This window comes from Cebus imitator, unplaced genomic scaffold (assembly GCF_001604975.1).
Source record: "Cebus imitator isolate Cc_AM_T3 unplaced genomic scaffold, Cebus_imitator-1.0 Scaffold258, whole genome shotgun sequence".
Lineage (NCBI taxonomy): Eukaryota > Metazoa > Chordata > Mammalia > Primates > Cebidae > Cebus > Cebus imitator.
In genome coordinates, this window is record NW_016107573.1 from 2190910 (window position 1) to 2203831 (window position 12922).

The window sequence follows — 12922 nt, forward strand, 5'->3', positions numbered from 1 at the left end:
GCCTCCCACCCCCAACAAAGTAAATGAACTCATTGCTACACTGACCAAGCCTCAGAATCTGACCCTGTCAGAGTTGGATAAAGGGGGGTGATCTTTGCAGAATCCTAAGTGAGAAAGACTGAGGCTCAGGGAGAAAGGGTACCCACAAGGAGTGGTCCTCATTGCCCTGCAACTCCCGCTTCTCTAGGGCAGTGGTCAGTGGAGGCCTGGGAGGGTCAGTGGGTTCTGTAGGCACTCACCTTGGGCTCCATGGCCACGGGAGACCAGCCTCCCTTCCTCCCAGCAGCCTCCTCCTTGCAGGGGACTTTGGCACACGCTCCATGCCCGCTTGTCCCCCCAGATCTGTCCCTGAGCCAAGCACGGGACCTCACTTAATCCCAATTATGTAATGTGCAATTTAAACAGTTGGCCAAGGGGGAGGTGCTTGGAGCCACGCCCAGGAGTGGGGGCAAAAGGACCCAGTTGGGTCAGGGCGGACAAACTAGGCTTGGCCTCTTGCCTGTAGCGGTCACCACTCCTCAAGCCTCAGCCAGCACCATGAGCGGCCGAGTCGGAGACCTGAGCCCCAAACAGGCAGAGACCCTGGCCAAGGTGAGAGCCCCTCCCCCTGGAGTTCCGGAAGACCAGGGGAAAGGGGCTGGGAGTGGAAAGGAACGGCTGGAACCCTGCCCCACTCAGTTGATTCAGCCCGTCCTTGACATTGTCTCTTTGCTGTTACCTCCCAAAGGGTCAAGCCCTACACTGCCCAGTGACATCTACCCTATCCAGGGCAGGGGATGAGGGACTAGTGCCACTTCTGGGCAATAGTGTGGGTGGTGCCCACCCAAGGTCAAGGCTGACTTCTTCTCATCCAGGAGCCAGGACCAGAGAGGTTTCCCTGGCAGCCAGGCACCCCTTCCTCCTTTCCCAGGACCGTAGGTAGGATGCTGCTGGTCTGCCCTTTAACCCCTCCCTCCTTGGGATCCTGAAAGATGACTGACCTGTAAAAGCCCAAGAGACAGAGCAGAGAGGACATATAATTACTAACTATGTTTTAATAGAAGGTGGGATGAAAAAGAAGCAGAAGTTTTGGGGGCTAACACACGGAGGGAACTATGAATACCTCCAAACTCCAATCCACTTATTCACTCACCCAGTCATTTATCCAGGCTGAGTGCTGTGGCATGATCTGGGCTCACTGCAGCCTCCAACTCCTGGGTTCAAGCAATTCTTCTGCCTCAGCCTCCTACGTAGATGGGATTACAGGCATGTGCCACCACGTCAGCTAATTTTTGTATTTTTAGTAGAGATGTGTTTCATTATGTTGGCCAGGCTGGTCTCAAACTCCTGACCTCAGGTGATCCACCAGCCTTAGCCTCCCAAAGTGCTGGGATTACAGGCGTGAGCCACCGCACCCAGCTGGTTTATCCTTTCTTTCATCCACCCATCCATCTTCCTACCCACCTTTCCATCCATCCAACCTTCCTTCTCTCCATCACCCATCCATGTCTCCTCTGTCCCTTCACCGACTTATCCATGTACCCACTCTCCATCCATCCATCCATCCATCCATTCATTCATTCATTTCTTCTTCCTTTTTCTTTCTACCTATCCACTCACCCATCTATTCTTCTTTCTAACCATTTATTCACCCATCTATCCTCCTTCCATTTATCCACCTATCCAGTGATCCATCTCTCCTTCTAGTCAACCATTAACCCATCCTTTCATCACTGTGGGCCATTCTGCATGTGGGAGGAAAGGAGGGATGATGAAAACAGCTTTGAGTCTGACAGCCACGGCTCAATGTGAGAGAGCTGCTTTAACCAGCATCTCTTTTGCCAGTTCCGAGAAAATGTCCAGGATGTGCTTCCTACCCTGCCCAACCCTGATGATTATTTCCTTCTACGCTGGCTCCGAGGTGAGGGCAGAGGTGGAAGAGTTAGGGATCGGGGGCAGCAAGAGGGGCCTGGTCCCAACTGCTCCAGAATGCCTCATGGCTCTCAGGATCCATCCACACAATCTTGCTTCCCATGTTCGGGTCCAGAGGAGGGAAGAGGGTAGGGGAGCGAGGTCTTACCCAGGCCCCGGTGTCCTCCATAGCTCCCCCTGGCCAGGAACAAGACAAGACCTCTTTCCGGCCTCACATCTTTGTTTTCCCACAGCTCGGAATTTTGACCTGCAGAAGTCGGAGGCTATGCTCCGCAAGGTGAGACCTCTCCACTCTGGAGATTTATAGAGGGGCTTTGTCAGGGGCAATCTACGTCTCGAGCCCCTCCTTCCATCCCCATTCTCGTGGTGCTAGGAGCCCAGTCGGGTCTTACCACTCATTTCCCTTTCAGTACGTGGAGTTCCGGAAGACCATGGATATTGACCATATCCTTGATTGGCAGCCCCCAGAGGTAAGCCAACACCCCCAAACACCTCAGTCTTTCAAGGTCACTGGGGACCACGAATGAGGGGCAGCAAGCCTGAGAAGCCTTTGGAAGCCGCGGGCCCACAGTCTCCTTTCTTATAGTAATAATGAATGTTTCCTGGGCCTTGCGAGGTCCAGGCCTAGGTTAAGACGTTAGCAGTGTGAGCTTCTTCAATCATCACAACGATGGATTCTATTGTCCCCATTTTGTGGATGAGGACACTGAAGCCCAGCAAAACTAGGTAACTTGCCCACAGTCCCATAGCCCGAAGGTAGGGCTGGGTTTATGTTCAGCCCTGTTTGGCCCCCAAACCCAGGCTCTTTACCACCACAGTTAGCCTGTGCTTCTGTGCCCCTGCCCGCTAGGGGTCTGCTTAAAGCAACCTGTCTGGGTGGGAAAGAAGTTTAGCCCATCAAGGCGCCAATGAGAACAGCACCACCACGGGCATCTTGGTAGAGTAATGGTCACATCTTCACTTGTCGGGTGTGTACTCTGGGCTGGGCACTCTCCTTTGCCACCATTAACTCAGGGCCTTTTGCCAACAGTCCCAAGAGTAAGGGATTATCCAAACCATTTTACAGAACAGGAGGCAGAATGGAGTTCAGAGGGGTGGTATCACTGCCTTTTTTTTTCCCTAATGGATGGGGTCTCACTCTGTTGCCAAAGCTGGTGTGCAGTGGCACGATTATGGCTCACTGCAACTTTGAACTGAACTCCTGGGCTCAAGTGATTCTCCCACCTCAGCCTCCCAAGCTTACAGATATGTGTTACCGTGCCTGGATAATTTATTTTATTTTTGTAGCGACAGGGTCTCCTCTGTTGCCCAAGCTGGTCTCAAACTCCTGGCCTCTGGAGATCCCACCTGCCTCAACCTCCTGTGCAGCTGGGATTATAGGCATGAGCCTCCTTGCCCAGCCAGTGTCTGTTTTTGAACCAGCTCTGTTTACCCTCAGAATCTGTGTTCTTTGTCAGTCAACCCAACTCTTCTCCACAGAAAGGGACATGGGAGATGTCGGAGCAGACATAAGAAGCCCAGGGGCCTGCTGAGACCTGGCTTTGCCATTTACCCTCTGTGAGCAAGGCCCTCCCCTGCAGGACCTCAGCTTTCTCACTTGCGACAATAGCACTGCCTTCCAGGGAGGGACAGTACTGTATACCATAGTGTGCGTAGGCTTGGGCCACCCAAGTCAGCCTGGTCTGGGGGTCTCAAGGGAGGTGTGTAATGCCAAGTTCTGTGCATCTTTTCATGCCCAGGTGATCCAGAGGTACATGCCTGGCGGTCTGTGTGGCTATGACCGTGACGGCTGCCCCGTGTGGTATGACATCATTGGCCCACTTGATCCCAAGGGGCTGCTCTTCTCAGTCACCAAGCAGGACCTGCTCAAGACCAAGATGAGGGACTGTGAGCGCATCCTGCATGAGTGTGACCTGCAGACAGAGAGGGTGAGGCCCAGGCCAGGTGGGGTGGATGGCTGGGGGCAGGTGAGGCTGCCAGCGAGGATTGGTCTCAGAAACATACCTGTTCTGGACAACCACAGTTAGAGGGCTCTTGGGTCAAACAGTTGCTTACCAGCTGTGAGGCCTTGAAAAGCCACAGTCACAGAAAGACAGTTTTTTGAAGGATACTTTGGCTGGGAATAGAATTCTTGGTTGACGGGGACTTTTTTTTTTCAGTGTTTTGAATACGTCACTTCACCTGTCTGAGCCTCAGATCCTTCATCTATAAAATAGAGATAATAATAAATAATGGTTGCAAACGCAAAATGCGATAATGCAAGTATGTAGTTTAGCACGCAGGGTCCAATACACATTTCTGAACAATGGTAGCTACTGCTATTCCCTCTGAGCCTTTGCCCTTGCTATTCCTTCTGCCAGAACGACCCGAGTTCCTACCACACACACCTACCCCCCACAACTTTCCCTGACTTTCTCCTATCTATCCTTTTGGTCTGAAACTTAGATGTCACCTTCTCTGAGCCCCTGCCTGGGTTAAATAACCTCTTCTGTACCTCTGCAGCCCTTGTGACTGACCTATTACAACACTTATCATTGGATTGGAATGACCTGGTTGCTTGTCATCTCCCCAGTCAGACAGTGAACATTTTAAGGACAAGAATTTTGGGTTATCAAGCATTATTTGTTACATTTCAGTGTCTAACACACAAAAAAAGTGCTTGATAAATATCAGTTGGAAAAATGAAGGATGGATAAATGAATGACAATATGAATGGATGGATGGGTCAATTAATTGATGGATGAATTGATGTATAAGGGGATGGATGGATGGATGGATGGATGGATGGGGAAATGCATCCACTGGCTTGTCCACTTGTTCTTCTGAGGACAGAGTCAGGGGCTAGAAGAAGCCCCAAGGGGTCATGTACTTGGGTCACCATCTCCCAAGCCTACACCTTCAACCCTGGAACTGCTTCTTGCTCTCATCCTTGCAGCTAGGGAAGAAGATTGAGACCATCGTGATGATATTTGACTGTGAGGGGCTGGGACTGAAGCACTTCTGGAAACCTCTGGTAGAAGTATACCAGGAGGTAAGGAGAAGGCCCATGGCCGCCCACCACTTGCTTTGATGACCAGCTTGGCCTGCTGTGAGCCAGCTGCTCACTGAGAGCCAAGATTTAGTTTAAAAATATCCTGGGCACCCTCACTGTGACTCAAAACCCAAAAGGCCTTAATATGTTTCCTAGAAGATCCTGCAGAATGGGTTTTGGGGACAACACTGTACTGAGACCACACGTGCCAGCTTCCACTAAACCCTCGCCATGCCTCAGTTTCCTTACCTACAAAATGGAGATAGCAATGTAGGGATATTTCAGCAAGTCGTTATGTAAGGTATATATACATTGCCTGGCAAATAGTGAACATTTAATAAACTACTCATTATTATTATACTACCATTACTACAGTATTTACTAAAAATGATTATTCTATAGTTATTCTTAGAGTATGGCTATAATAGTTTGAGGTGAGAAGGTTCCCTCCAGAGGGCAGTGGAGGTGATGGCATGAAGGAAAATCCTCCAGAGGCATCAGAGACCTCCCAACAGGAGATTGCAAAGGAGATGGAGGTAGGAGAAAATGCAATGTGCTCTCTGAAGGGATCCCTCTTGGTTCCACAGTTCTTCTGCCTCCTTGAAGAGAATTACCCAGAGACCCTGAAGTTCATGCTTATCGTGAAAGGTGTGTGACAAATGACTCTGTTTCCTCATCTCTACGCTGAGGGTGATAACACTGCCTTGTCCCAGGATTATGGTGAGGCAGGTTGGTTCCTTGGCTGTATGCAAATCACTTAGAGTGCCTGGCATAGAGTAAGTACTCAATAAATGGTAACTTCTAGGGCTGGCCTTACTCTACGAGGAGGCAGCTTCAATCCCAGCTCTCCCAGAAATCCTCCCTTATTTCTCCTGGCCATGATGATCTCTCCCTCCCCAGACTGCCTCTGGCACTGGCAACTGGTATAGCCTTTCCTATTTGCTGCCTTCTAGGGATCTCCAGCTGTTTTATTTGTGCTCATCCTGCTTTATGGGCTGAGTTTTCTGCTCCTTGAAGGCAGGGGCCATGATTCTCAACTTTTGTTGTAGCCCCCACAGGCCTGGGTCCATGGCGGATGCTCCATAGGTATTTGGGTGATTGTTGTTTGGGTTGGTGGGCAGAAGAAAGGATGGATGGATGTTTGGTGATTGGCTGGTTGGTTGGTCAATTGGTTGCTTGATTGCTTGCTCAGTTGACTGTCCAGTTGGTTGCTTGGCTAGCTGGCTGACTGATGGTTGGTTGGAGAATTGGCTGGCTGCTTGGTTGGCTAGTTCTTAGCTTGGTTGACTGAGTGACTGGTTGGCATTTTGGTTGGCAGGTTGTTTGGATGGCTGGTTGGCAGGCTGATTAGTTGGTTGTCTGGTTTGTGGTTTGGCTGAATCTTGGATGGCTATTTGGATGGTGGCTGACTGGTTATTTGGATAGTTGGCTGGCTAGTTATTTGGATGACTGGCTGGCTGGTTATTTGGATGGTTGTCTGACTGGTTATTTGGATGACTGGCTGGCTAGAGAGCACAGTTAGTTGAGTAATCATCTGGCTGTTCCACTGGCTGATTACTTTGCTGTTTGGCTAATTTGTTAGGTGGTTGACTATTTGGTAGGTTGGCTGATTAGAAGATGAATTGCTTGACTATTTGTTGTCAGTTGGCTGGTTTGTTGGATAGTTGGTTGGCTGTTTGGTAGGTTGGCTGGTTTATTGCTTGACTGAATAGGTGGCTGATTAGAAGTTTGAATGGTTTGCTGCTTTGTTGGCTGAATGAGTTTGATAATTGCATTGCATGATTGATGCATGATTGGCTAGTTGGCTGTTGGTTGGCTGGTTGACTGGTTGCTTGGATGGTTTGTTGGGTGCAGGACAGACATTGGAATTGACCAGGGTTAGTCATGGCTCCTCTGTATCATTGGTTATAACCATTATGGAGGGGTTTGCCCAATATAATTCTTTTCTTCCCATTATCCTTACTTTTATCTCTCCAGCTACCAAACTCTTCCCTGTGGGTTACAACCTCATGAAGCCATTCCTGAGTGAGGACACTCGCAGGAAAATTATTGTGTTGGGAAGTAAGTAGTGCCAGCTCAATTTCCTGACCTATACATAAACTTTGGAGTGAGGTTGGTCCACTACCCCATCTATAACTCCACACATTAGGTTGTGTGCAGTGGCTCACGCCTGTAATCCCAGCACTTTGGGAGGCTGAGTCGGGAGGATCGCTTGAGCTCAGGAGTTTGAGACCAGCCTCAGCAACATAGCAAGACCTCATCTCTACAGAAAATTTAAAAATTACCTGGGTGTGGTGGTCTACATCTGTAGTCCCAGCTGCTCAGGAGGCTGAGGCAGGAGGATCACTTGAGCCCAGAAGCCTGAAGCTGCAGTGAGTCGTGTTCATACCACTGCACTCCAGCCTCGGCAACAGAGTGAGACCCTGTCTTAAAAACAACAAGAGAACTCTACACATCACCTAGTCAGAGGCTCCTTCTTCCCAACAGTGAGGTGGGTCTTATCCTAAAGAGTTTGTTACCTCTGCTTTTTTCCATGCCATACCCCTTTGGTGGACAAGGCCTCCACACCTACCACCTCACTGGTTTCAGTTTGGTTGCTAGTCAATTTCTGGTATACAGGCCTCGGTTTGTGTTCAACACTCATAAGCTTAGTGCTTCTAAAGGCAACCTCGGCTGAGGAGGATGAGGCAGACAAGCAGAAGGAGTAGCCACAGTTCTGAGAAAGGAGGTCCAACAAGAAGGAACGGGATAAGTAAATAATGATGCATCCATTTGATGAACTCTGTGAGTGAATATTTAGTGCCATGGGAAATGTCATTAAGCTTTTTTAAAGTAGATTATAAACTTATCTTCATAAGTATAAACTAAAATAAGATTCAACTAGAAGTATAATCTTATTTTTATGAAAACAAATATATGGACAATAAATATATATTTCTAGATGAAAACATAACAAAATAATTATTTGTTGATAGTGAGAAATCATGTGGTTTTAAATTTTATTACCTGTATTTTCTATGTTTTCTAAACTCTGTATAGTAATATATATTAATTAGGCTGGGCACAGTGGCTCACACTTGTAATCCCAGCACTTTGGGAGACCGAGGTGGGTGGATAACCTGAGATCAGGAGTTTGAGACAAGCCTGGTCAACCTGGTGAAACCCTGTCTCTACTAAAAATACAAAAATTAGCTGGGCGTGGTGGTGGGCCCAATAAGGAGTGGGGCTGAAGCAGTAGAATCACTTAAACCCGGGAAGTGGAAGTTGCAGTGAGCCGAGATGGCACCATTGTACTCTAGCCTGAGCGACAGAGCAAGACTTCGTCTCAAAAAAAAAAAAAAAAGAAAAGAAAAAGAATATATATTAATTTTATAAACAGGAAAAATAGTTGCATTTACAAGTGACAGGCTGAGAGAAAGAGAAAGAGGGGAAATAGTTCTTAAACCCAAACCAATGACCCTGGATTTGAGGAAAACTTCTCCCAGGCAGGATGGTCAGATCACAGAATTAGGAGAACTAAGGATCCAGTGGTGAGGGGGGACCTTACAAATCCTTACTTTCTCTTTCTTCCTGGTACCTGAGTCTCTGCCTCTACCCAATTCCCCTGGGATAGAGAACTTGATAGATTATGAGGGCCTGGTTTGAAGGGTCCAGGCTCATGCCTGCTAAGCCTCTGAGGCCTGGAGCAGCGTAGGTTACCAGCACAGTCCAGGCGGTAAATCCACAGCCTCTGCCCCACGCGACTCTGCTCATTTGGCCCTGGTATGTGGGACACTGTGGTCTTCCCCTTAATCCCACGGTAGAGAAGGAATTTCTCATGGCCAAAGTGAGGATGTTGGGAAGTGGGTAGCCTAGATTAGCCACAAGGCTGGGGCCATGGTAACAGCCAGGACCCAGAACTCTTATAGATTTGCATAGGGCATGAAGAACAGTAATAAGCATTATGGTCATGGTGATTAGGCAGAGAGAGGTGAGGAGGGTCCCTCCAAAGGCCCAAGGCTGTCCATCCTCCACTAGGAGTTCTGATTTGGGCATGCCACTTACTCACGGAGTGACCCCAAGAAGGCCGTTGACATCATTGAGCTCTAAAGTCTCCTTGAGGCAATTAGATAACTCTTAGCTTCACTGCTCATGACTGGAAGACCTTCAAGAATATGCTGCTGGCCAGGTGTGCGGCTCATGCCTGTCATCCTAGCACTTTGGGAGGCCGAGGCAAGTGGATCACGAGGTTAGGAGTTCAAGACCATCCTGGCCAAGATGGTGAAACCCCATCTCTACTAAAAATATAAAAATTTGCCAGATGTGGTGGTGGATGCCTGTAATCCCAGCTACTCAGGAGGCTGAGGCAGAGAATTGCTTGAACCCGAGAGGCAGAAGTTGCACTCCAGCCTGGGCAACAGAGCAAGACTTCGTTTAAAAAAAAAAAAAGAATGTGCTGTAGGCTGGGCATGGTAGCTTACAGTTGTAATCCCAACACTTTGGGAAGCCCAGGTGAGACAATCACTTGAGCCCAGGATTTTGAGACTAGCCTGGGCAACATGGTGAAACTCTATCTCTATAAAAAACCAAACAAAACAAAACAAAAATTGGCCAGGCATGGTGTTACATGTCTGTAGTCCCAGCTACTCAGGAGGCTGAGGTGGGAAGATCACTTAAGCCCAAGAGGTTGAGGGTGCAGTAAGCCATGATCACACCACTGCACTCCAGCCTGGACAACAGAGTGAGACACTGTCTCAAAAAAAGAAAAAAAGTACTGATCTATCTACCAAGGGGGGAAATAGATTTCCAAAGCAATACAATGCTGAGGAAGACACTTCCTATAGCCCCAGGCCTAGGATACTGGGGAATTGACTCTAGCAGCGTACCTCCTTTAGGGCTTCTCCCCAAGTTCAGGTTATCCTGGTAGGTGTGGGAGGCCAGTTGTTCCCCTTCATTCTTGCTAACCATCCTTGAATCCCACTGCTCCCAGGTAACTGGAAGGAAGGTTTGCTGAAACTCATCAGTCCTGAGGAACTGCCTTCCCAGTTTGGGGGCACCCTGACTGACCCAGATGGGAACCCCAAATGTTTAACCAAGGTACAAAGAGTCCTTCCCCAGACAAGAGAGGCTCAAGAATTAAGCTGGGTTCCCCTTCCACCCAGTCATTCATTCCACAGGTACCTATAGAGAGATCCCGAGAACTAGGTATTAAGCTAGACAATCCAATCCTCGCCCTTACAGAGCTCTTAGCAGCTGTAAAGGCAACAAGAAATGGAAGAATTTTAACCCAGAGGGATGAGTTAGAAGGGGAAGCTCCCAGCAGAAGCACTGGCCTGGCCTGGAAGGTCAAAGAAGGCTTGACGAGGCGGGAGAGTGGGGCTAGGATGAAGTAGATACTTCCAGGGGGTGGTGAAAGTGTCTCAGGCAGGAGAAACATGAACAATGGCCAAGAGAGGGGAGCAAGCCCATCTCATCCATGTCCGCAGATCAACTATGGCGGGGAGATTCCCAAGTCCATGTATGTGCGGGACCAGGTGAAAACTCAGTATGAGCACTCGGTGCAGATCAACCGCGGCTCGTCACACCAAGTGGAATACGAGATCCTGTTTCCAAGCTGTGTCCTCAGGTAGGAGCATGCCCTGACCCCTCAGAGACCCATCAGGCTGAGCAGCAACCTATCTCCTCCCCCTCCTGTTGACAGGTGGCAGTTCTCATCTGATGGTGCCGACATTGGCTTCGGAGTTTTCCTGAAGACCAAGATGGGGGAGCGACAGCGGGCAGGGGAGATGACAGAGGTGCTACCCAGCCAGCGCTACAATGCCCACATGGTGCCCGAGGATGGGAGCCTCACGTGCTTGGAGGCCGGCGTCTGTAAGTCTTCCCCAGCTGGGCCTTGGCTCTGGGAGGCTAGAGCCACCTGTTCCATGGTTTAGAAAAGGAAACAGAAGGGCAGTGACACCCCTTCCCCATTCAGGGACACACAGCCTAGGTGAGCACCATTCATTCATACAGTCGTTCACTCAGTCCATACTCATGAGCACCTACTGTGCACCAGGAGCCAGAGACACACAGGCCCTGAAGGGATTGGGGGCACCCGGACTGCAGAACACAGACAAGTGACAGAACAGGTGTAGCTTTCCACATGAGGAAAACGAGGCTCTGAAAAACAAATCGACTGTGCAGAGCTGCAAAGCTGAGTGTGATTCCAGGGTACCAGCCCAGCCTCGGGGTAGTTGCATAGTTCTGGGCAAAAGTCTGACCAATCTGGGAAGGACCCTTGGTTTGCTCACCTGTGAGCCAGGGGTGATAATGCCTGCTTTTTGGTGTGGTTGTGAAGAGGCAAACAGTGTCCAGCAGGCCTGCTCCAGAACCTTGCTTCATCTAAGGGGGCTGGGAGGTCTCCAACAGACCCAACCATGTGCTTCACACCCCCGTTATGTGAGTGCCCAGGTGTGAGGCCATGGGATGTAATGGCTATTGGTCTCAATGCCAATAAAGCCAGGCCTGGGCACACGCCAAGAGGAAGTGGGTGTCTGTTTACAGGACCTGCTTGGGGTGGCAGTTCCCATGCGGAAGGAAAGAGGCGTGGTGGGAAGCTTGGCCAAGCTTGACAAACAAAGCCAGTGGGAACACAAGCCTGTCCTCCTCCATGGCTGGGGGAGGGACACAGAGTATGTAAAGCCAAGCCCAATTCCCCTCTTTCCATCTGTCCCCCAGATGTCCTACGCTTCGACAACACCTATAGCTTTGTCCACGCCAAGAAGGTCAGCTTCACAGTGGAGGTCCTGCTCCCCGACGAGGGCATGCAGAAGTATGATAAGGAGCTCACCCCTGTCTAGGTGGCTCCCACACTTCTCAGAGACCTCCTAACCCTTTGATTTCTCTCTTTATATCCTACACTCCCTCCTTCCCTGAAACTGATTGTTAGTCCTCCTGACTCTGTGATGTTAGTGAGTACAGAAAGAGCTGCCCTGGGGAAAACTCATCTGCTGTGGTCAAATCAAGAAAGGTATGAGAGGCATAACCTTGGAGGGTACCAAGGTTGCAGAAGAGGAAAAAGCAATGGTAAATGCAAGAAGTGGGTGTCACTGAAACTCAAGAAATAGGAAAATGAATCCCCTAGCCTTTGTCCTCACCTACCCTAAGGCATTTATGTGTGTGCTTGAATTCCTTCCCTGTGGCTGTGAGCAACTTGGGTTGGAGAAGACATATCTAAATAATTTTTATTTCCACCCCCTAAATATAGTAGATGCTCAGTGTATATTTGCGGTATTGAATGGAGGACCAGAAGGTAGAGAACAGGCAACTGACTCAATGGCTATACATGACTGGGAGGAGCTTATGTGGGGTGGGTTTCAGCACCTTGGACAGGAGCAGAGGTGCGGTGGGGTTGGACTCTTTCCTGCAAACCCAGGCAATTCAGTCTACAGATTTCTTGCAGTGGCTGTCTTTTGAGGGTCCCAGCCACAAAGGCCACATGCCTCTGATAGGAGCTGCCTACATCAGGCTTTGTCTGACTTGCATGCTCAGCTTCCCACCTTCACCCACTTCCCTTGGAGCATATAGCTTATGTTTTAGGGACTTTCCTGGAAGCAAAGGAAGTCACATCTGGCATAATCATAATAAAGAAAACAACAACTATCCTTTGGCGAGTGCTCTCTACGTACCAGAAACTTTGCCAAGAGCTTTGTGAGGTTGGCACGTTTTATTCCAGGCATCAGCCATTGTGCCTGGCCTTTTTTTTTTTTTTTTTTTTTTTTTTTTTTTTTTTTTTTTAAGGAGAATGTAAGGCATTTATTTGGTGTTTACTGAGTATCTACTACACGCCAAGCTCTGCCCAAGAGGCCAGGGGATCAAGGTAGGAGTGGGTCCTGTCCCTGGAGTTTGGCCTGGCTGGGGAGCCCTAGCCTCAGGAAGCAGGACTTCCCTAGACTCCAGGAGGGCCCTGCTCAGCCTGCGACAAGCCTGAAAGGCTCCCCAGATTTCACTGTGATGGTCAAG

The 12922-nt window shown here is 49.3% G+C and overlaps 1 protein-coding gene across 1 annotated transcript; it reads left to right on the forward strand.

Moving 5' to 3' along the window:
- Positions 1-453: 453 nt before the first annotated feature.
- SEC14L3 (SEC14 like lipid binding 3) lies at positions 454-12564 on the forward strand. Its single transcript, XM_017499595.1, has 12 exons — positions 454-591; positions 1825-1900; positions 2145-2188; positions 2322-2381; positions 3651-3839; positions 4847-4942; positions 5530-5590; positions 6920-7003; positions 9912-10018; positions 10408-10547; positions 10623-10792; positions 11639-12564. The coding sequence occupies exons 1-12, from the start codon at positions 538-540 to the stop codon at positions 11758-11760; spliced, it is 1203 nt and encodes a 400-aa protein (XP_017355084.1). The 5' UTR covers positions 454-537; the 3' UTR covers positions 11761-12564.
- The last annotated feature ends 358 nt before the right edge of the window (positions 12565-12922 follow it).